Consider the following 22,386-nt stretch of genomic DNA (forward strand, 5'->3'; position numbering starts at 1 on the left):
TAAAGTAGATTCTTCAAAGTTTCTTTTTATCAGTTTCAAAATTTCAGCATAATAGTTTATACAGAAAGAAAATCTTGAACATCTTAGCACAGTCAATAAATCGATTCCAAAAAAATTTGTAACAACAACTTTAATATCAAAACATCTACATAAGACATCGTATTTCAAATACATAACTCATTACAACATGTATTTAAAAAAAAGAATATATGCGTATATAATGGAACCATTGAAATCATACAAATTAAAATAATGCACGAACATTTCCATTATAAAGTGCACAAATAAATGAAAATAAATAATGCAACAATTATTAAGTATTCCTTTAATAATGGCTTTTATTATTTATATTTTTAGAATTTTTCTTCATATATCAAACTCTATTTTAAATAATACTTAAGAACACTGTAGGAAATAGGCTGTTCATGTTAATTCTTATTAAATTTCAACAATAAATAATAATAATCATATAATCAAAAATAAAGCACTTCATGTTTGACTTTTCACATCCATTTCATCTCGCTATGATACAGCTAATGTTCTTTTCAGTATCTTTTCTTATTTTTATAAGTATAAAGAGAGCCTGGATGGTATTTCAACATAATGTTCGATTTAAGGACCGTTATAAGAAAGATATAAGTTTTGCAACCTCTGATGTTAAAATTTAAATCTAAAATAATTTTCTACCAATTTTTTAGTTCGAATTTGTAAATAATTCAAATAAACTATTAATGCAAGAATTAATAATACTTATTTTTTTCTATTTATTCCTTTATTCGATTAACATTATTCGGCGCATTAGAATTCCGAAAATTTATTTATTCGATGAAATCATAAAATGTCGATTCGGTCGACATTTTGTAGTTTTATCTTGCAAAATTAAAATACTAATTCTATCTCAATATAAAAAAAAGTCTTCAACTTTCCCCTTTAATAATTTTTTCATCATCTAGGAATAATAAAAATAATTAATCCCAAATATTATACTCTAGCAGTATTTTCTCTGAACATTCGAGATGCACAGCTTTTAACTATTTGCGATATGAAAAGATTGCTTTAGTTGATCGCATAAACCCTACCTACGATTATTTTGTTTTTATTTATCAACAGCTCCAAGTACTAAACCTCCAATTTAAGCAGACTTAAAATATTTGACTCTCATTTTGAGCGCAAAGTTCAAATTATTTTCACCACTTGAACCCTAAAAGTAGAATTCTATTTACTTTTTTAACTCCGACTTTTTTATTTGTTAATTTTATAAACCACTTGAGTAAAACGGTAAAAACTGACCTCAATATAAATGCAAATTGCTTTACAGTTTCATAGAAAAGAGCACTAACAACGTAATTATGGTAGTTAATCCATAAAAACAGATTAGTGTTTTAAGTAAGCAATCAAAGCTTTAGAAGAGAAAGAAAACATAATATGGCATCTTCAAAATATTCTCAAGTAATAAGAATAATTAAAAGACTTTAATTTCCTATAAACATCTTGAAATGGAAAGTATTATACCGGAAGTTTAATAACTATACGGAATTTCTATAGATACAAAATAAACAAAACAGAAAATTCATTTATTGCTACCATTGTAAAACCATTCATAAAAAATAATTAGCTAATAATGATACATGTTTAGAGTTGAAAATTCGAAAATAACTTTTAACTTTGGCACATTTCAGGAATTAATTCTTGATGAACACATAGTCCAGAATGTAGCAAAGATTTGTATCATAATGATAAAATTCTGTGCTACCTTCATTTGTAAAACAGCTATACACTGAATTCATATTTATACAATACAAATATTAATTTTATGCTAATGATGGCTGAATTTCAACGCACGAAACTGTTATATATATATATGAGTATATATATACATACGTTTATTCCTGTTTTTTAAAAAATTGATTTTTAGACTAGAATTAAAAGGTTTGCGTGTAACAGTTACAGAATAATTTGTATAGTTAAAAGCAGGAATATCATTTTCATATACAATAATAATCGTCATATGGCAACTTTTTAATGACTTCCATTAATAATAATATAGAATATTTACAGTTATTTTACCTGCATTCAAAAATCTAATGAAATCAGTTTGTACACACTAGTTGCACGTAAAATGATTGGTGCATCAATTTAATTTTGATTCAATTAAATATTGTGAACATTAAAAACAATTCTTTGTCGTTTGAAGCAATTACTAAATTTCCTTCGTAACATAATTCGAGTTCCCTTATTAGAACTTTCTTTCCGTTTTTTTCTCATTAGTTCTTATGTCTTGTCTGATTTACATAATATCGTTTACTATTCATATTAAAATAATTTGTCTTTCTCATAAACTAACATGAATATTAAATTCCTTTTCATATAATTCAAATCTTTGTCATAATATAATTCTAATTCTTGCATTAAAATTTTAATTAAATTTTTATTCTTAATTTTTTTTATTTATTTAATATTGTTTTCTGATTATTTTAAAATAATTCTTCAACGATAGCATTACTAAAATAAATCTAATTTAAAATGCATTGATTTATTTTATTTTACAAAATATTCCTCTAATTTTACTTAAATTTTTTATAAATTATTTTTTATATTTCATAAATTATATATACCGTTATGCTGGAGATGCGATTTATGCTGAAAAAAAGTAATATTATAAGACTTAAATTGCATATTCTATGCTTTTAATAATTCAATACTATTAAATAAAAACATTTTAAGTTTTCATTTCATATAACAATCATTTCTCTCTTTTTTTATTATAAAAGCCAAAAATTTTTTCGCAAAACATAAAAAATATCCTTATAGCGCTTTATACAAAATATAAGATGTTTGTTGAGAATCTTATAAACTTTTTCTTCGCTTACAAACTTCCCTCAAGTGGACAATGCAAAATAATTACATTCAATCAGCATTTATAGATCTTGATATAAACATTTAGCAATACAAATTTTGAGGAAAAAGAAACAAATTCTTTTTAGCTGTTATTCTCTAACTCAATAAAATATAAAGAGAATTCCAAAAATTATTGACAAAACCGTTGACTTTTAATACTTCTCAGAGTATTAAGTCAGTTATGATAATAGTCTTAGGATGATCAAATTACTAAAAAAAAACATGTTTCTCTCCATGTGCGACAAATCCTGAAGAATGAAAAAATGAAGCGTAAAAGTATAATTATTATCTAAAAAGGAAAACTGAATTTAATACAATTGTACATGATACAGCTCGCCAAGAAATCTAAGTCAAATTTAATGGCGTAACCTGGGTCTCAAAATAACAATTATTTTTCCGCACTCCATCCTGTTTAAAGTAAAATTAATATATCACTTTTTATCCTTCATGGGACCTGGACATTAATTCCTTTCAGTCTTTTTTCGCATTTCTGCACAACTGCTAATCCATACTGTGAAGAAGAAAATGAAGTTAGCCTTATGGGTCTGAAATACAAGGCACATATTCAAGGACTAACTGAAAGGAGTTAAACCGTATATTCGCATGGTTAACTTCTGTATGAAGAGATAATTTGTTCGTAATTTCGATGTTTTCACGCATCGATAAACGTTCCATCGATTTTTTTCCAGTTAACTTTACGACACTAACTGCACACACACATCAACTCTTTAACTGGAAAGAATAATTTCTCCGTATCATTTGTGTTGAAATCGAAAGTAACGCAAGCATTCCCACAGTGAGTTGAAAACTTTTTTTCAAGGCATTGCATAACTCGGACGCCTTCTGCAGCCATCTGCACTGCCAGTTCGGCCTTTTCACCTTCAGAAATTTCAACATATTCGTCCAACAACAGTTCCCGCTCTAATTGCTCCGCCGTTTCTTCTTCGTCTTGAGCTTTTTGGCTGGATTTGATGCATGACTTGACATTCGTCATTTTGTTGCCAATTCTCAGTTCGAAATCCAGTGTCCTGTGGACTGCGGAATAACATGAGATAGGTCTGAATGCGATGACAGCGCCGATGATGATGACTGGTGGTCCTGTCACTGTAACTTCAACTGTTGCACAATGTTCATCGATTAGGAAGTTGTTCAGACTGCCGTCATATCTGTATTCTGTGGGTAGTTCGATTCTTGAGCAGTTACTGACTGATCTGAAACACAAAATATTTAGATTTAGAATATTAAACTAGGAATTTCCTTCAGAAAATATTTAATTTAGAAATTACTTTAAAAATATATAATTATGGTGAAGTTTAATTTATTCAAGAAGATTGCAAGCATTCTTGAGGGCTATATATTCTGCTTCGATAAACAATTTTATTCAAGATAGCTAATTAAAAAAAAGAGAAAAAAACTATTTTTATTAGAGTAAATATAGAGATTTGATTGAAAAAATTATTTTCTAGTAAAATATTTCAATTTTCTTTTTACATTCTCAAAACTCTAATAGATATTTTTAATTTTCAAACTGATCGATTTTATTACAGTTTCCATTTTTTTTATTTATTTTATTTTGTTTATTTTATTTTCCTTATTTTATTTATTTATTTGTAATTCTTTGGGAAACAAAGCAATCGTTGCTTGCTTTTTTCTAAATTTCAGTAATTACATGTTTAATATTCTCAACAATAAAAATAAAAGATTGGAAATTATTAACTAATTATAATAATTAACCAACAAACTTTAACAATAGAATATTACCACCAAAATAAAAAGTAAAAAAAGAAGAAAAAATCATAAGATGCAAGAAGCAAGAACGTCGATAAAATTAGAAAAAGTTATTCAAATTTCTGAGAAAATTTATTTATCATGACAAAATATATTCCAGTTATCACAGAAATGTATTTTTCTAAATTTATTCATTAATATTTGATTGCTAAAATACTGCTGAATATGAAATAACTTATTCAAATTTTATTTTATGAAAACATTATTATTTCATAACGATAGGGCTGAAATACATTTTAAAGCACTCAAATTTTCCTTTTCAAATATTTATTTCAAACTTACATCATTGATTAGAATTTTAAAAAAGCATGGAATAAAACTTTCAGCTGATTTATTTCTATAGCCGCGCATCTTAATATATTAAATTTCAAAAATGATAATAAAACAATTATAAGACTTGTTTCTTCATGAATTATTTAATAACAGTAAAAAGATATCAGTTTATTTTCATGAGAAGAAATAGTTTGTAGTTCATTTTTGTTTTTTTTTTAATTTAATTTAGATTAAAATTTTTAGTTTTACCTTGTTCGAACTATTTCACAAAGACTAGAATGAGTTTTGGATGATCCAGTAACAACTTTCGGCATCGTCAAATTCCACAGAATAGTCAAGCGATCAGAAGTATCTAGGAGTCGAAACTTTTCTAAAACTTTCTCCAGATCGGCAATCTGCATGGACAAAAATCTGACATGCTGCAAAAAATCTTTTGTTACGAGTCGAACGTTTTCCTCGGAACATTCAAGGTCCAGCTCTTTGCATTGTTCCTTGCCCCAGTGCCAGATTGCTTCTATGATTTCAACTTCAGATTCAATGTCCATTAGGTCCAGCCTCAAAATGTCCTGAATAGTTGTTTTCGAAGCAGTATGGAAAGATTCAGAATTCAGCAGCTTTCTGGCATTTCTAGAAACGTACCCAAGGCACCGAGATTGGAGCTGCCTCATTTCTAGAAATGCTGCTTCTTCATAGAGGGAGAAGACGGTTTCAGAATCAAGAATAACATTGGACAGAAGATAGCTCTCGCAAGCCTTGAAGAGAGGCTTGATTAGGTACTTCTTTGATGCATAAGCAGCTTCGAAGGCCTCATACTCGCTGTCGATCTGTATTTCGCCACAATACAGATATCTAAAAATAGAAAAGAGATAATTATATTAAACTAAGAAAGTCCCAATAAAAATATCTGAAAGTTTGAAAGATTTTATTCTGATCATGTTCCAATAGATAGTTTCTAAGCCATTAGAGACAGTTACATATTTCAAATTGAAAAAAAATGCTCTAAATGATGTAAGGAATATTTTATGCTGCTTGAATCAATGCTGCCGAAAAAATTACACATTTAAAATTTTTATACCGTCTTCTAGAATTATTTGTCATATTTTGTAAAATATTCTTGTCATTCTTTTTAAAATAAAAAAAAATATTCCACAGAATGCATCTAAAACTACGTCATACTATTGTTCCCAGAATATTTTATTAAATGTTTCTAAAATAAGATATGGAATCAATATAAAAATCTAACATGTGCATACTTTTCAGAAATACGTTTATCCCCTTGATCGATACTAAATATAACTTGTTGCACCATTAAGTGCATTTTTCGAATTAAAATTTTATGCCTAAATTTAACGGCTTTGAAACTAACCATCAAACCATGATTAGAGTGAACACCCTGTTTGACACTTAAAAATTCCAAGAGAATTAAGACTACTTAATGGCATTAAGATGAAATTAATCGCACTTAGTGGCAAGAATAACCATTTTTTTAATGTTAGAATATTTTATATTAATAATTTTCTATTCTTGAACCAAAGTCAAATGTTTATAGTTTTTCAGAAAATTCAATTCATTGAAAAAACGAATATCAATATATTTTCTTCTATTAATAAATATGAAATAATATAGCAAAGAAAATTTGATATTGCTCTTTAAATTTGTTGTTTGTATTTTCAAAAATAAGCTTTTATCACTTAAAAAAAACAATTAATTCGTTTATCAAATATGGAACAGTTTGATGCCCAAAAGACAGCAATTTTTAAATAAATTCACCATTTTCTATACATTAATTCCATAAACTGAACGTTATAAATTTTAGTGTACAAAATGTTAGAATGTTATTTGATAGTTTCATTTCATTTCAAACATTTCAAAGTTACTATTCTGACTTGTTCCAATTTTTAAATAAAAATATCAAACTTGTGCAAATTTGATGATGTTAAGTTTAGAGTACATAAACTGAACGCTAAACTTAATGTTAATATGGAGATAAGAATTAGCTCTTAAAGACTAGAACCACAAACCATGTTAATCATATAAATTTTTCAACAGAATAAAAATTTTGAAAACCTTCTTTCTCTTAAAAGAATTTTGGTTTAGTGATACAATTTTAATTTTGTTTCCTTTAATAAAACCAAAGTTTTTTATTGTTTCCTTCCTATTCTCAAGTTCTTATTCCCTTCAAATCTCTACAAAACGTAGCATTTCGCGCAAGCTTTGTACTTTGTGATAATAGTGGTTAGCCTAAGGGGAAAGCAGCCTTTCTTTGTATCAAAGCATCCTTTTATTCCCAATCGAACGAGATGCCATATTCGTGCCATTGATGAACGAGTATAGAACGAGTATAGATGAAGTATAGTTGTCACAAATATTAAAACTATTCGAAAGTACTAGAAGCATAATTGATATCTTAAAGCATATATAGCTTTTAAACACAAATTATTAAGAATATTTAGAATATTTTCTAAATTTAAGAAATATCATATAATGTCGTACTTAAAAAACATACCGAAGCATAATAGCGAATCCTTCTTTGGTAACATCAGGAACACGGATTTCTTCTTGTTCTTTAATCTTGCCATAAAACATTGCTTTGAAAACTTGACTTCCCAAAGCAAGGATTAATTTATGGCATGGATACCTGTTTGCAGGCTGATCTACTAAGAAAACCACATCACTCAAGGATTCATTTTCTAAAAGATTGGCTATTTGAGTTTTCAGTTTTCGTTCTTCCGGAATTTCTGTTGGCTTCTCCATTCTGGAAAACAATACAATAATGTAAGTTATAAAAAATTAAATTAACTTCAAAGAATAAATGCAAATTTTTCTTTAAAAATATTGTCTTATCTACAATATCGTGGGCTAAGTATGTGCTTGCTCTCTTGTAGCTTTTACGAACGCATTAAGAATTAAATTTTTTATGGCATGTTCTAACAAAATATTGCATATCGTTAAAAGCGTAGGAAAAAAAAACTCTTTCAAAAGAGCATTTGACACAAATTATTATTAAATTCTACTTTAATGAGTCCTTTGAGTTTCTCGTCAATGTGACAATTCAAATAATAAAGCACATGTAGTTTGCAATTACCGAATATTTCTTTTGTTGTTGTTGTTACTATTTAATTTCCAAAATAAATAAAAATTAAAAATAATTAACAGAAGATTAATTATTTGAAATTCAAATTTATTCAATTTCTTTTAAATATTATTTTGAATAAGTCATAATAATAACATTTTAAAGTCCTTTTCAAAATTAATTTTGAAATTATTATTACTTGTTAAGGAAAAATTTTTTAATTTTTTTTTTTAATAAAAAATCGTCTGTTCTCGAGGTTTTGGAAATTATTTGTCTTTATTTCCAACTTTTTTATTTCAACTGAATTCCTAGTGATTTTTTTACTCTTTTTATTTTCGCCTAATTTTACAGTTCTTTTGATATTTCAGTGTATAGTTACTATATAAATTTCCAGATAAATAAAAATGGAAAATAATTAACAGATAATTAATTATTTAAAAATCAAATGCGGATTAATTTCTTTTAAATATTATTTTTAATAACAATATTAACACTTTAGAATTCTTTTCAAAATTAATTTTAAAATTTTTATCACTTGTTAATAAATAATTTTTTTAATTTATCATTTTAATAAAAATTGTATGCTCACGAGCTTTTTGAAACTGTTTGGCTTTATTTCAAATTTTGTAATTTCAACCGAATTCTTAATGATATTTTACTCTTTTTTTTTTTCGCCTGAATTTACAAGTTTTTTTTTTATATTTTAGTATGTTATTGATTACTAAAAAATGGAAGAAATGTGAGTAGAGACTTTTAATTATTTATTTTAAAGAAATTGATGGAGTCAGAGTGAATGTTAGTAACAAACTATAAGTGACTGATGTACTTATAAGTTATTTTTCGTTTCTTAGTTGTTCCTTATTTCAATGGAGAAGCCATGAGATGCTGTTTAGGTTCAAAAATTTTGCTCACTTGATATTTCGCAAACCTTCCGAACTCTTAATACTTCGTTACAAGACGAAGCTGGTTCGAAGAAAACTTTATTTTCAAAATTTAAAGTAGCGAGAACAATCGCTGCTCTAAATGTTCAAAAATCAGATTTTAGAAGATAGAAAAATTCCTAACTAATAAACGTTAAAATTTTGAAAACTATATATTTAAATTCTCGAATGAAATTTGAGATAGATTAATCTTCAGTTATGATTATCTCATTGCATTATTATGTACCTTGGCAATCGTCTTGACTTTTTGGGATGGTGATTTCACATTTTTTAATGTATGTAGAATCAAACTAAATGATCAATGGCAAAATTTTGCTTTTGTCAAAAAGCACAAGCCAGTAAAAATTAATTTCAACAAAAACTTTGGGTAAGATTTAAGATTAATACATAGTTTTTAACTACGCATATCAAAAGCATGCCAATCGTCCAAAAATTCGATAAACATCCATCGCCTTGGAATAGTAATAAAACGTTTTTAGAGTAGAAATAATAATTTGTCACGATTATTATTGCGAATAAAAGTGACAAATTATACGAGAAACCACCCAAAAATAATTCACTTTTGGTGATCATGCATTAATCTTAATTTAGCCTCACTTAATTTACTTATAATCTTGGCTTTTTAATAAGAGTAGAAGTCTTAAAATATGGAAAAATTCAATGATCTGATTTTATTATTGAGAGTTATGTAAACATCAAAGAAGCAAAAAATTGAAACATCTTTTTAAAAAATAGTTGATCTTGTTTTACTCAAAAACAAGATACAAAAAAATTGTAAAATCCTGTCTCATCAAAAAGAAGTATTAAAAAGATTAAATTAGAAGAAGAATTGAAACATACCTCTTTAAACAACTCAAAGAAGAAAATTGATGTTCGACAAAAAAAAAATCTAAATGTTTATATCTTTTAATCCTGAAGAGTGTTTGTGTTTCGACATAATAAATGTGTGAAATGAATTATCAATCCGGTTTATTAAAGATTACAATATATAATTTTCCTTTCTAGACAATTCAATCACTCTAAAAAATTCTCCCATAGGTGGCTTTTACATATGATTGACAATAAGGAGAAAGTCACTAAAAATAATTGGTTGATTAGTTAGTAGATACAACTGCTTAAGCCTGCTGGGTTGAAGTGAACCTTAGGAAATCGATTGTGAAACGTTATTACCAAAAAATAAATTTGTGAAAATATACAAGAACATTGAATTATGGTAAATTATGATTACAAGGTGCGTAAATATTAAAATATTAACAGCATTATTAAATAAATTTACATACAATTAATTACTTATTTATAAAGAATTATTAATTATCGATTTCATTAATTATGTAATATTCTAGACAGACAAATTGATATTCTAGACTAGATATTGATATTCTAGATATTCTAGACTAGATCCTACAAAATGATAGTTTTAATGCTAAATTTGTTCGAATTTATTATTTTTACAGTAATAATTAAATTCTTTTTCTTTTAGGTAAAGAAATTATTAACTAATAATTTTGGATAATTTTTCAAGAAATTTATATTTTTAGTAATTTTTTCCCATTATATGCATATTAAAAAACTAAATTTTTAGAAAATGTCCCAGTAGTTTTAGTAATTTTTCCTACTAAATTAAATTTTCTCAGCAGTGCATTTATTTATTAATTATTTTTTTAATAAAAGTTAATTTGTATAAAATTACCAATTTAAAAATGTAACAAAAATAAATAATTAAAAATATGTTGAAATGAGAAAATTAAGTGACAAATTTTCAACAGATACCGAATAATATGCACAATCTGGGAACACTGAATGTCTGCTGGGAAATATTGCATCATTGTTGCATAGGCATATTTAAAAATTTTATGACTCTAGGCAATGTGCATTATGAGGCCTTTCTTTTAAAAATCTGGTCAATTTAGTTTCGCATTACAGCACATTTTTAACGTACTAGTGATTTATTTTATTTAATATTTTTTATTTCATTAACTTTATGAAAATGTACATGCTTTTATTTATGAATAATGACTTCAGATAACCCTGTATACACATTTATACAAAATATTTATTGAAGCAGTCATTCGGTTGTATAAATATTCTAATAATTAAGTAAGCACAATGAAATCTATAGTTGATAAAATGTTAATATTACCTTAATATTTTATGATTTCTAGCATTTATACTCATAACAATCTAGTTTATTTGGAAACTTTATAATTTAACTTTCTAAGTTAAATTATAAAGTTTCTAAGTTAAATTATAAATTATAAAGTTAATATATAATCTACTTTATTTGGAAATTTCTTAGTTTGGTCTTTCTTTGGCCTGCTTAAGTGCCCTTTTAATCAAGCTGCTTTAGGCTGCTGCCTAGTCTACTTAGTTAAAAATCCATCACTGCATTGTTGAATGATGTAATGCATGTATTTATTTGTTTCAACACAATATGAAGAAATTTTGGCTTTAATCTTATAATTTCATTTCCATAAAATATCGTTTACAAGTTTTTAAAATGAAATTTCTGTTATTATATAAATTGCCTTTAAATGCATTTTTATCATACTCGAGGCTACTTAAGTGAGCGCTGTAAAGCATTTCATGCTCTGAAAGAATGCAATTCTCTGTAATTATATGAATTACCTTTAAATACATTTTTATCACACTCAGGGCTACTTAAGTCCGAGCTGTGAAGCATTGCATGTGCCTGAAAGGATGCAATTATCTTAGTTTTATGAATTACCTTTAAATATATTTTTATTATACACATGGCTACTTAAATGAGCACTGTAAAGCATAGCATGCTTGTGAAAGTAATCAAATTGTATGAACTGATGTTGGAGCATTTGGATGCAGTGTCTAAAGCTGTACAGTCATAGAAGAAAAGTAAAGATTATGAAATAATAAAATAGTTAATTAATGAAATCCAGTAAAAATAATAAATATTACAATTTTTATAATATATTACTTACTAATCGCCTCTGGCGACTACCTGGTTGGCTGGGAATATTGGTTATCTTTCAGTCAAATTATTTACATATAATTTCATACTCGCGAATCCCATAAACTGTCAGAGGTTAAAGACGTGTTATTTTAATTACCTTACTTAAGTTCTGTTTATAATGGAAACCTGTCCCATAAAAAACGCGCTATTAAAAATCTAAATGTTTAATTCATCTGTCTTTTAAATTTTCCAGTATCATAACTTCAGTTTTTTTATTCATCGTGTAAATTAATAAGATATTATACGAAATCCTTCTTCTTTAGCTTATAACAAAATAAGAAAAACGCGCGTTTAAATGTTTAATGAAACAATGAAAATAGTTTGAACTTCAGGACAACAATATAACCTAAAGCAAAAAAAAAAGCCAAATTTTGAGAAATTCTTGTACGACTATTAAATTGGTATCATGAGAAAGACTAATTCTTTGATTTTACAACAATGAAAATTCGTTTTCATGAAATAATATTTTCGGAAGCTATCTCGAAAAAACACTAAATTTCAGCTAAATTTTTAATTACAGAAAATTCGAATTAAAATTTCACAAAAATTGCTCCAAAGGGTATGTCCTTACTTTCTAAGATATATAAGTAATAAATTTGGTAGCTGTAGGTCAAATGGCTTGATCTATAGAGCTCCAAAACACTCACACATCAATCTTCATTATTAGTAGAGATATGAAAATATTTTATTTTTGTTATTTCATCTTCATGCTGGCTTATTCACAATGGTTGTATTATGTGTAACTTTTGTTAAAAGTTACAATACAATTTTTGAGAAATATTCTTATATTTCGAAAAAAAATCTTATCTTCTTTTTGCTTTATTTTGATTTGAATTTCTCTGGGTGCAACAACATTTCTCATTTATATTTCATGTTTAAATAAATATAATTTCGTCTTTAGTACACAACAAATTCATCCAGTGATTGACAAGCATGAAAACCGTAAATGTGATGAAAGAAATAATGAGAATCTTTTAGATTATAAAACGAGGCTTGTTAAAAGCATCATCGCTCCATGACAAGAAAAAAAAATCAAACTGTCATCGTAAAACATACGCGATTCCAAAAAAAAAAAATCTCAAAGATCAACTACTAATCTCACTCAAAAGTGTGCCGACTAACAAAGAAAACATTCTTCACCAAAATCCAGATGGCCAAGAAAAATAACAAAATTTGTCTCCCATTAAAAATAAGGCTTCTTTGCCGGTATTGTTCACACAGCTGCTCTTATCGTACAAAAAGAATTTGTAAAAAAATATAATTTAGGACCAACTTTTTTGTTTTCCTTTATTTAAGAACGTCTCTCTCCGACTTATCGTGTACTAACTAGTTGTCATGTACATTTTAAAGAAAAGACTTCAGTTTTTTTCCCCCAACCAGTGGGAGTAAGAGTGCATTGAACTTTCGTCTTGTTAGCAAAGAGAGACCCACATCAAACTCGTTGCTATCATATTTCAGATAAATCACTGAAGATATGACGCAAATATACTTTTCATCACTCGGAAGAGGTTTTGACATTTGAGTGCTAAATCTGGTGAAAAAAACTGCTGTCGGAATCTTTTACTTCAGTCCACACATGATTGTTTTTAGTAAAATGCAGGGTGGCCGTAAATTAATCACTGAATAAGCAGTAGTTACGAAAAAATCAGAATTAATGACAGAAAAAAAATTACTCAGTTTCTTACAATTCCGAAAAGATTTTTTTTAGCTAACAATATCGCGAATGGTTTACAACATGAACCTTTAAGTACACTTTAAACAGAGCACTAATTCAAAAATATATTATATAGGATCCCGACTTTGGCGAATGACTTACGAATAATGCCCTCAGCTAAAGCTGAATTTTTTTAGATAATTTTTCGCCTTAAAAGCCATTTATTTCCATTTATTGCAGTTCATCCGATCCATTTATTGCAGAACTTTCGATGAATTCTTGAATAATTAGTACGATATTGTCATGCTTCACGAAAATCAAATATAAGTTTTCAACCGGAATGCAATAACTCTTATCGACTAAGATCAGCATGCTAACGAAACAGGAAAATTCTAGCGTTTAACAGAAAATTAAACCCTGGACTGGTAACGTCATACATGCACCCCTTTATTGGAAATATGAGTCAGTTTGATCTGCTCTAAGGTTAATTTATTTTAAAGAAATGGCGTATTTAAAATGCAGGGGGGTGGGGGGTGTAAAGCATTAATAACGACATTTAAATGGAAGCTGAATGTACTTCGTTTAAATGTTAACTGTTTACAAAAATAACTAACTTATCTAAAACAATTCTGTATTTTATTTTTAGATTTTTTTTAAAAAAAATAGGTTTTTAAAGTAATTCATAATTTGATACAAAATAGCTTAAAATGTAATATAAGAGTTTTACTATGGAAACTTTAAATAGTAATATATTATGATTGATATTTTATTAGTTAGAAAATTCAATATTCCGAGAAATATATACTTATTTAAATGACTGGCAAATCAGCTAGAAGGCTAGTAAATTATGAAAAGTTTTAATGTAAAATATTCCTTATCAAATAACTGTCGATCAAAAATTATTGTATGTCTTGTTTCTAAAATTGAGAGTTTTCTTAAAAATAAGATGCTTACATAAAATTCAAAAATTACTTATTTTAAAATAAAATTATTTAGTCTATTGTATGATTTATTTTTAAAATGAGTAATTTACTTATTTTGTGTTGCTATTGACAACAAGACTATTTATTCAGCTTCTGGTTAACATTGAATTTTAATCTATTAGGCATGCGCAGTTTGTTATTTTGTTTGGATTTTCTAGGTATCCCTTTTCTAGCTTAACAGGAAGGTGGTAATATGACATTTTTTTTTCCTCATTATTTGGTTCATTTGTTTTCAGAACGAGTTTTGAATTGTTTTTCATCCTTGAAAAGACATCTCGATCGGAAGGAGTTCAGGGCCAGAATTCACGCTGTTCCTTCACTGAGTTTATGACGGGAAATAAAGGGAATATTTCTCTACTAACTCATTTACGAGGTTTCAAAAGCAATCTTATAAGGATTTCATTAGATATGTGGAATTCACTTAACTAGTTTAACTGTCGGTTAATCCTATTCCTTTGTTCTGGTCTTTAGATGAATGTAGCACAAATTTTTTCTTAAGTATTTCCTGTCTGAAACCTACTTTTGTGTTACATTTAGCAGATAGACCCAGCGAATATACTTTTAGAATACTTTCATGCCTAATATTCTTCATATAAAAATTATTTTTGTATAGAATGTCATAAAACAAAAGGTTTTCTTTTTTCCTTACAACGATTTTTTTATAAAGATATCCGCCTATGTTAAAAACTCATTTTTGATAGAAAATCGCAAATAGTATTATATTCAAATCTTACATTTTCATATTTCCAAAATAGTTTATAGTAATCAGAAATTAAACTAAATGCATTTTAATAGAAATTAACATCCAAAAATGGAACCAAACATACTATAAATAAGCTTAATATTTATTGAGCTTATTTTTCATTTTTTTAATTTAGATTACTTAAAAATTATTGTTTCTTTTTTCTTTTTCTTTTCCTTTACTATATATAAGATATTATATTGAAAATTTTAGAGCATCCGTTTCTTTGTTTCTGACAATGTCGTTCGCAAATTTAGATAATTCTGAATCACTAAAATATCATGATTTCCCTTTGATGCTGAAATTTATGACAATAAACACAAGGAAAACATTTAAATAGTATTTATAACAAATATGTGCTGATAAGTGTATCTGCGAGTTAATTAAGGTTCACTTTCAAACAGGATTACATAAGAAATATTGAGAACTTCCAGGGCAAACAATATGATTGATGACAATAAATATTTATAAGAGGGAAACGACAAGAAAAAAAATTCTAAAAATAAAAACTTAAAAAAAAAATAAAGTATGCTCAAAAAAAAAAAACTTAGAATTTTTTTTTTATAACATTGAAAATTAAAAATATAAATTTTAAACTTCTTTTCGTCGAAATGTGAGTTTTCCATAAATTTTCATTTTTTAAACAGGATACTAAAATACCGTTTAAAATATCTAAATGCAATTTATCATACATTTTGTTTATAATACTATCTACATTTAGTACATTTTGTTTATAATTCTATCTACATTAATAATTTGTTACTACTAATACTAATTTGCTTATAATGCTCTATATATATATATATATATATATATATATATATATATATATATATATATATATATATATATATATATATATACAACACCAGAAACTTATCAAATGACTCATAGAAGGAAATGCCAAGGAGTTCATGTTTAGAAATTGATAGCAATGGTATCATTGAGCTATTGATCTCATACTGCAATCAGCTGACATTCATTGATCTTATAGAGATGCGAGAAATAATTACTACTGAAAAAGGCACCGCGTCAGACCCATATTGAGAAGAAAAGCAAATGACATTTAGAAGCTTCATTAAACGTCTCGATTCAATTGGAAATTGGCGATAAATTTTGTAGCCAATTGTCTATAGCTGCTAAAACAATAGCAGTTTTTTGGCACATGAAAATATTTTACGCATAGGAGAGAAAAGTTGTTAAATCGTCGGAAGTATTTGTAATATTATATGATAGTGTATGAAATAATCCCATTTTGTATAATCTTCTATTTTAATGCTAGCCCACTTTGACGACCAACTTGTTCGAATGGAATATTCATTAAAAATTTAACCCTGTTATTTGGTACGACGTTATCAATCAACTACAAATTACTGGTTGTGCAAATTGATGTTGAGAGATTATAATTTTTCATCTTTATTTTAATATTGGTCGAAGAGGCGTTGAAATGCTTTTATGGAACAGTTTAATGAGTTTGAATTTCAGCATGATAGTGAATGCATTGATACAAATTTTATATCAACTAAAGTTTTAAACGTTATTATAATTAGAGGAAATGTACAGAAATTAAATAGGCATAATTAAAAAGATACTTATTTGAATTTTAAGGAATTATTAAAATTATTTTCTAGGATAATATTTTAGAACGATATTGGTAAAAAACATAAAAACAAGATTTCATTTTAATTAGCGTAAAGTTTAAAAAAACTTTGGACCTTGAAAATTCAATAATGAATCATCCTATTGATTTAAAAAGCATGTGTAGCATTTTTTATATAAAAGATATACAAATAAACATTCAACTTTACATGTATAAATATTAAAATTTTATATAAACATGCTTTAAAATAACATTCTAGGTAACGTACCATTTAATCAATGCAACTGATTTGCTGGTCTTTGTCTTCAGTTATTTAAAATTCTCATTTATTTATATATCCAGTTAAACCCCGATTTAAACATTTTTCTTCGATTCCAGGCATTGTTTAACTCCGAAACATTATCTGATGTCAGGTGTATTGAAAAATCAGAAACAAACTCGATTTTAGTCTGGAAATCAAATCAATTCTGGTTTTTTTTATCTATGAACAAGTAATCTTTTAAAAAATTAAAAGATTGGCTAGCTTTTTTTTTCTTCTAAAACATCTTTCCTCCCAACATTAATTACGAAATGAATATGACCTCACTAAATTGTCAGAATGGCGAAAGAGATGGGTTTTTTTTCTTTCGAGAAGTTGTATGTAAGATAAGTAATAGCATTTCGATGTGCACGTGCTAAAAATTTGATGAGAAAACAGGTAATAAATAATTGGATAGACCTTGCTTTTCGATGTATCTTTTGATATCAGAAATATTTCTTTTCAAGGTGAACCATTTATAATCTAACCCATCCAGGTTACCTGAGACAATCTCTGTTCTTTAACATTTTGTCTTATGTTTTAAAAATTTCATATAATTCATCGCTAATTATACTTATAAATTAATATTTCTGCTTGAAAACTTTTTTTAAAAAATTAACTAAGTGCCCTGGTGAATTTTTTCACAATTTTTAAAATCCATATAATGTAGTCATCCTAATTTAATGCATAATGGCTGTTAATTCCTTTCAATACTATTTATTTGTCACATGTTTACAAACAATCAGGTTTTGGGGTGATTTTTTGTTGTTGTTGTTGTTGTTTTTCTGAATTGCCTTTTTTCACTACCTAAATACCTGGGACATCTATGACAGCAGTTCAGAAAATCAGATCATTTAAGGAGCAATTCTAAATAAAATAGTTGCAATTTCTTGAAAATCATGCAATTTCGATTTCCTGTGACTAACAATATTTTTCAATAATACAGAATTTTTTAACTTAAAAAAAGCATCTGTTTTCAGAGCTATATAGAATATCTACTTTAATATTGCTCCAATACCGAATTTTCCAATCCTAACCTATATTCTTCCAAATGAAAAAATGTTCTAAATGACATTTGTCTAATTTCTTAATGTAAAGTTTAAATTTTATTTCAGTCCTCCCTATAGTATAAGTCATAATTTGTAATATAATCTTGAATATAGCTTTTTCAAAATGTAACATTATTCTTTTCGTTTCCCTCATTACTGCCATCCTTCATGCATTATCTCACATTTCAAATAGTCCACCTGATAACTATATCATTTATTCAGACTCAAAAAGTGTCTTAGAATCGTTGACATCACTCCATCGTTTCTCTCATCCATTGACTTTTAACATACTTGAACTACATGATGATCTCACTTGCAAGGGGTTCAAAGTTCTTTTCTGCTGGGTTCCTTCGCACGTTGGTATACGGGGAAATGAATTAGCAGACAATCTAGCGAAATCTGCTACCAGTATATTAAAATCTCCTATTCCATTACAAGATATAAAAAACCACGTTAAATCCAGTTTGCATTTCAAATGGCAAATCCAGTGGGATCTTACAGAGGCAAATAAACTTAAAACAATAAAACATCTAATCGATTATTGGCCTTGTTTGCCTAGTAGAAAATTTGATACCATTCTTACCAGATTAAGAATTGGCCATACACGGCTCACACATAAACATTTGCTGTTGGGGGAACCCGCACCCCGATGTACAGCATGTCAGTGTCCTATGACGGTTCTTCATATTTTAATAGAATGTCCACAATTTAACAATGAACGAATTCGCTACTTTCACTCTCCTCAAATTAAATTAAAAGATATTCTTCATAAAGTACCCCATCCCCACCTTTTTACCTTTTTAAAAATGATTGGCTTTTACTTTTCGATTTGATTCTTAAATAACTTTTAGATTCCGTTTTACCATGCTCTTACGTTTTGTAGATTTTACAAGTTGACAAGTTCAGGAAAATGATGCAATTTAGAAAGAAATTTTTAAACCTTTAAAATAGGATTAATCTTACCGTATGTTTGGCGCAGTTTAATCAAAAATGGTTCTTGCGCCAATAAACTTCATCAACCAACCAACCAACCAACCTGTACTAAAATTGACAGAATAGTGAATCTTTGAGTATCACTACTTCAATTGATTTGAGAGTAATTCAATAGCCACTCTCCAATGATTTTTTAAGCAAGAAATGTTGTTTTCTTTAGGCGTTCGTTAATTGGTCTAAAATAATAAATTTAAAAATTTCGTACCTCTGTCAATTTTAGTCATAAAATTAAGAGCATTTTCTTCATGTAAATGTGCCGGGAATATTTTATTAAATAGTTTTAATAAAACTTAAGAAAAAACACAAAAATTAAAACTTCGCAATCTTTAGTATTACATTTATTGATTCGGATAAGATAATATATAATATGTCACTTTATTTAGACCACTTCTTCGACGAAAGTAAATGAAATTCGCTTTTAGTTGAGATAGTATTTTATGGGTATAGGTAATTAATATATTTGATATATCACAATGTTTTCAATTTGATGAACTTTCAAATTTGGATTATTTCTATGTATCTCCACAAACTATTCGTTTAACAGAGATATACTATTTAATTCAATAATCTCCTGTTAAATGTTATTAAAATTATTAAGTTTTCCTTATCATAATTTATAGTTGAAAACTGGATTCTGTAAAAATTACCTGACAGAACACTTGGTTCGAGCAATTTTATTGATTATTTTTGGTCGAAAAACATATACATTTTGATACAAGAAATCAAAAATAATCAGAAAATACATCTTATTTAAAAGCAGCTATCGCCGAGAAAGTTATTTTAGAATCCGAATTGTAATCTTTGAATTCATAATATTAATATAAATTTATATATATATTTTTTTCATATTACAGCGACAATAATAATAAATGAAATATTGTTAATTTTGTTTCTGATATCCAAAGCAGTAACATTCCTTTAACTGTGGTTGTTTATATTTATTTCAGTTTTATAAGTATAACTAGCGTTTCAACAGTGTAATGAAATATAATTTCTTTAGAATTTTTGTATTGCATGTGCCATGGGTTTAAAAAAAATTGCTTTATTTTTCCAAAAGCACAGTACAATCCTATCGGAAATAAAAATATGCAAGTGAAATAAAAGATGTAACACATTTTAATTAGTAAACACATCTTCACCAAAGAGAAATCCAAATTATCATCGTCTTTTTTATAATCTACATTTAAAACTGAATAGAAAAATGCTTATTAATTATTTCAAAAATTCTTGATTTTAAGTATGCAAATATGTATTTAAATACAATTATAATAATATTTATTACTAAATACTTTATATTTTGTAATATTATTAAAAAAATTAAGTTTTTATAAAACAGTTTAGTTTAATTTAAAAAGATAGAAGTTTAAACTCATGGCTTTAAAATTTGAATCAATCACACGTAAAGATAAAAATAAAAAGATGTATAAATAAAAGAATATGCAATAGATATACACATATTTATGCATTGGAATGAAAAGAGGAGAAAAATAATATTATGACTTTTGAACTACAGAATTCAATTTGCGTAGATTAAAAGTTAAATTTCTCTCAAATTTTGCTTTCTGCCTTCACTTCACTTCATTGTTTTTGGAGGGGGGGTCTTTGTACAAAAATAATTATTAAAATGTATAATTTCGGTCACTTTAATACAATAAAACATTGTTTTAAAAAATTTTCCATGATTAATCTTAGATAAAAAAAAAATTTCTTTTCAATTCTCAACAAGCTTATTTGGTTAAACTATACTGAAAATAAGGCGATAAATAAACATAAATTTTAGCAAAAAGGAAATTTGACGTTTTGCTTATCACAAATATTTACAAAATCTCACCTGTTAGTTCTTTTTCCAAGGAACGAAAATCTCAAAACAATCCTCGCGCGCCGAGTTGCTGCGCATCTAAACCGAAACTACTTTCTCCGTCGTTTTCCTTTCCCCTTCATCGAAACGGTTCAAGAACCCTGAAGGACACAATTCTCCCTCCTGTCCCTTCCACCCTCAAAGAACCCGTGGTTGACCACCCCATCTGGGTCAAGGTCTCAAGAGCTACTGCCAGCACTTAAAACACATTTTCGATCAAAGCACAATTCCTTCTTATTAAAAGGTTGTTTCATCTAGACTGGCATACATGCCGTTCTTTGTGAGAATGTTTGTGCTAAAAGATAAAGAACTGTCATGTGTTGCAGCCTGTTTTAAATAACGTTTTTGGGGTTGCGACTTCATGCGGCGTGGGTGTTTCTGAGAAATGATGGCAAAGCAGAAAATCTTGCACTTTTTTCACCTCCGAATAAAATGCTCAATGAAGATGTTGAAAATAGGGTTGGCATAGTCTCACGCAGGAGACTTGGTGACGTTACGACTACTGAAGGGGGAGGAGGGGGAGGGAGTAGACTAGAGGATGTAGATGCCAAGTATTCAGAGGCGGACCTCTCAAAGGAAAAATATTAATAAACGGCGCGTTTTTGTACATCTTAATTGCCTCGGGAGGATATCGTGAATTGTTGCTATCCGAAATGTGACAATTGTAATATTTTTACTTTCTCCTATACGAAAAGTAAAAAATATGAACTTGAGATTTTGCCGAATCTTCATGGTTCAAATCTCCCTCAGTTCGACAAACGCATTTTAAACATTATGTCTATCGATAACATAAAACAGTTATAACCACTTAACATAAAGCATAACATAACTAAAGTAACATAAAACTAACTAATAACATAAAACCGCTTTAAACTAGGTGGTTAAAGTTTTGTATATAGACTTACTACTAAATGTGTAGCTTCCTATCGAATTTTGAATAAAATCTATTCTCTAAAATTCTGTCTCTCTAGTTGTTCAAGTAAAGGTGAACACAAAAATTACGAAAAGAGAAGACAGAGGTAGATAAAATGTCGTGCATAGATTTAAAATCTAAAATATTGATTTTTTTTTTTTTTTTTTCAAATTTTGAACCAAGTTTGTCAAATTCTTGACCGTCTATTACAGTGTATTTCATATGCATGTGAAAGTAATAATTCATAGAATAAATCAATAAAATTTGGTGCATTATTTTGTGACTTTATCTGTAGTTTCACTTCAAATTTTGGTGTCAATCCCTCGGCAAATCAATG

General features: G+C 27.4%; 1 protein-coding gene across 4 annotated transcripts in view; it reads right to left on the reverse strand.

Moving 5' to 3' along the window:
* Window positions 1-263: 263 nt before the first annotated feature.
* LOC129984714 (BTB/POZ domain-containing protein 3-like) overlaps window positions 264-22,386 on the reverse strand; it is a 40,592-nt gene continuing 18,469 nt past the window's right edge. For 2 of the 4 annotated variants that reach the window (XM_056094657.1, XM_056094655.1), the window contains exons 2-4: window positions 7,466-7,714; window positions 5,209-5,808; window positions 264-4,109 (exon numbers count right to left, since the gene is read on the reverse strand). In XM_056094657.1, the coding sequence (XP_055950632.1) occupies window positions 3,602-4,109; window positions 5,209-5,808; window positions 7,466-7,713 (1,356 nt within the window). In that variant the 5' untranslated portion in view covers window position 7,714 and the 3' untranslated portion in view covers window positions 264-3,601. Of the gene's footprint in view, window positions 4,110-5,208; window positions 5,809-7,465; window positions 7,715-21,109; window positions 21,587-22,386 lie in introns of those variants that run through there. The other 2 variants (XM_056094658.1, XM_056094656.1) reach the window with 2 other exon arrangements.

The sequence above is a fragment of the Argiope bruennichi genome, chromosome 9 (assembly GCF_947563725.1).
Source record: "Argiope bruennichi chromosome 9, qqArgBrue1.1, whole genome shotgun sequence".
Lineage (NCBI taxonomy): Eukaryota > Metazoa > Arthropoda > Arachnida > Araneae > Araneidae > Argiope > Argiope bruennichi.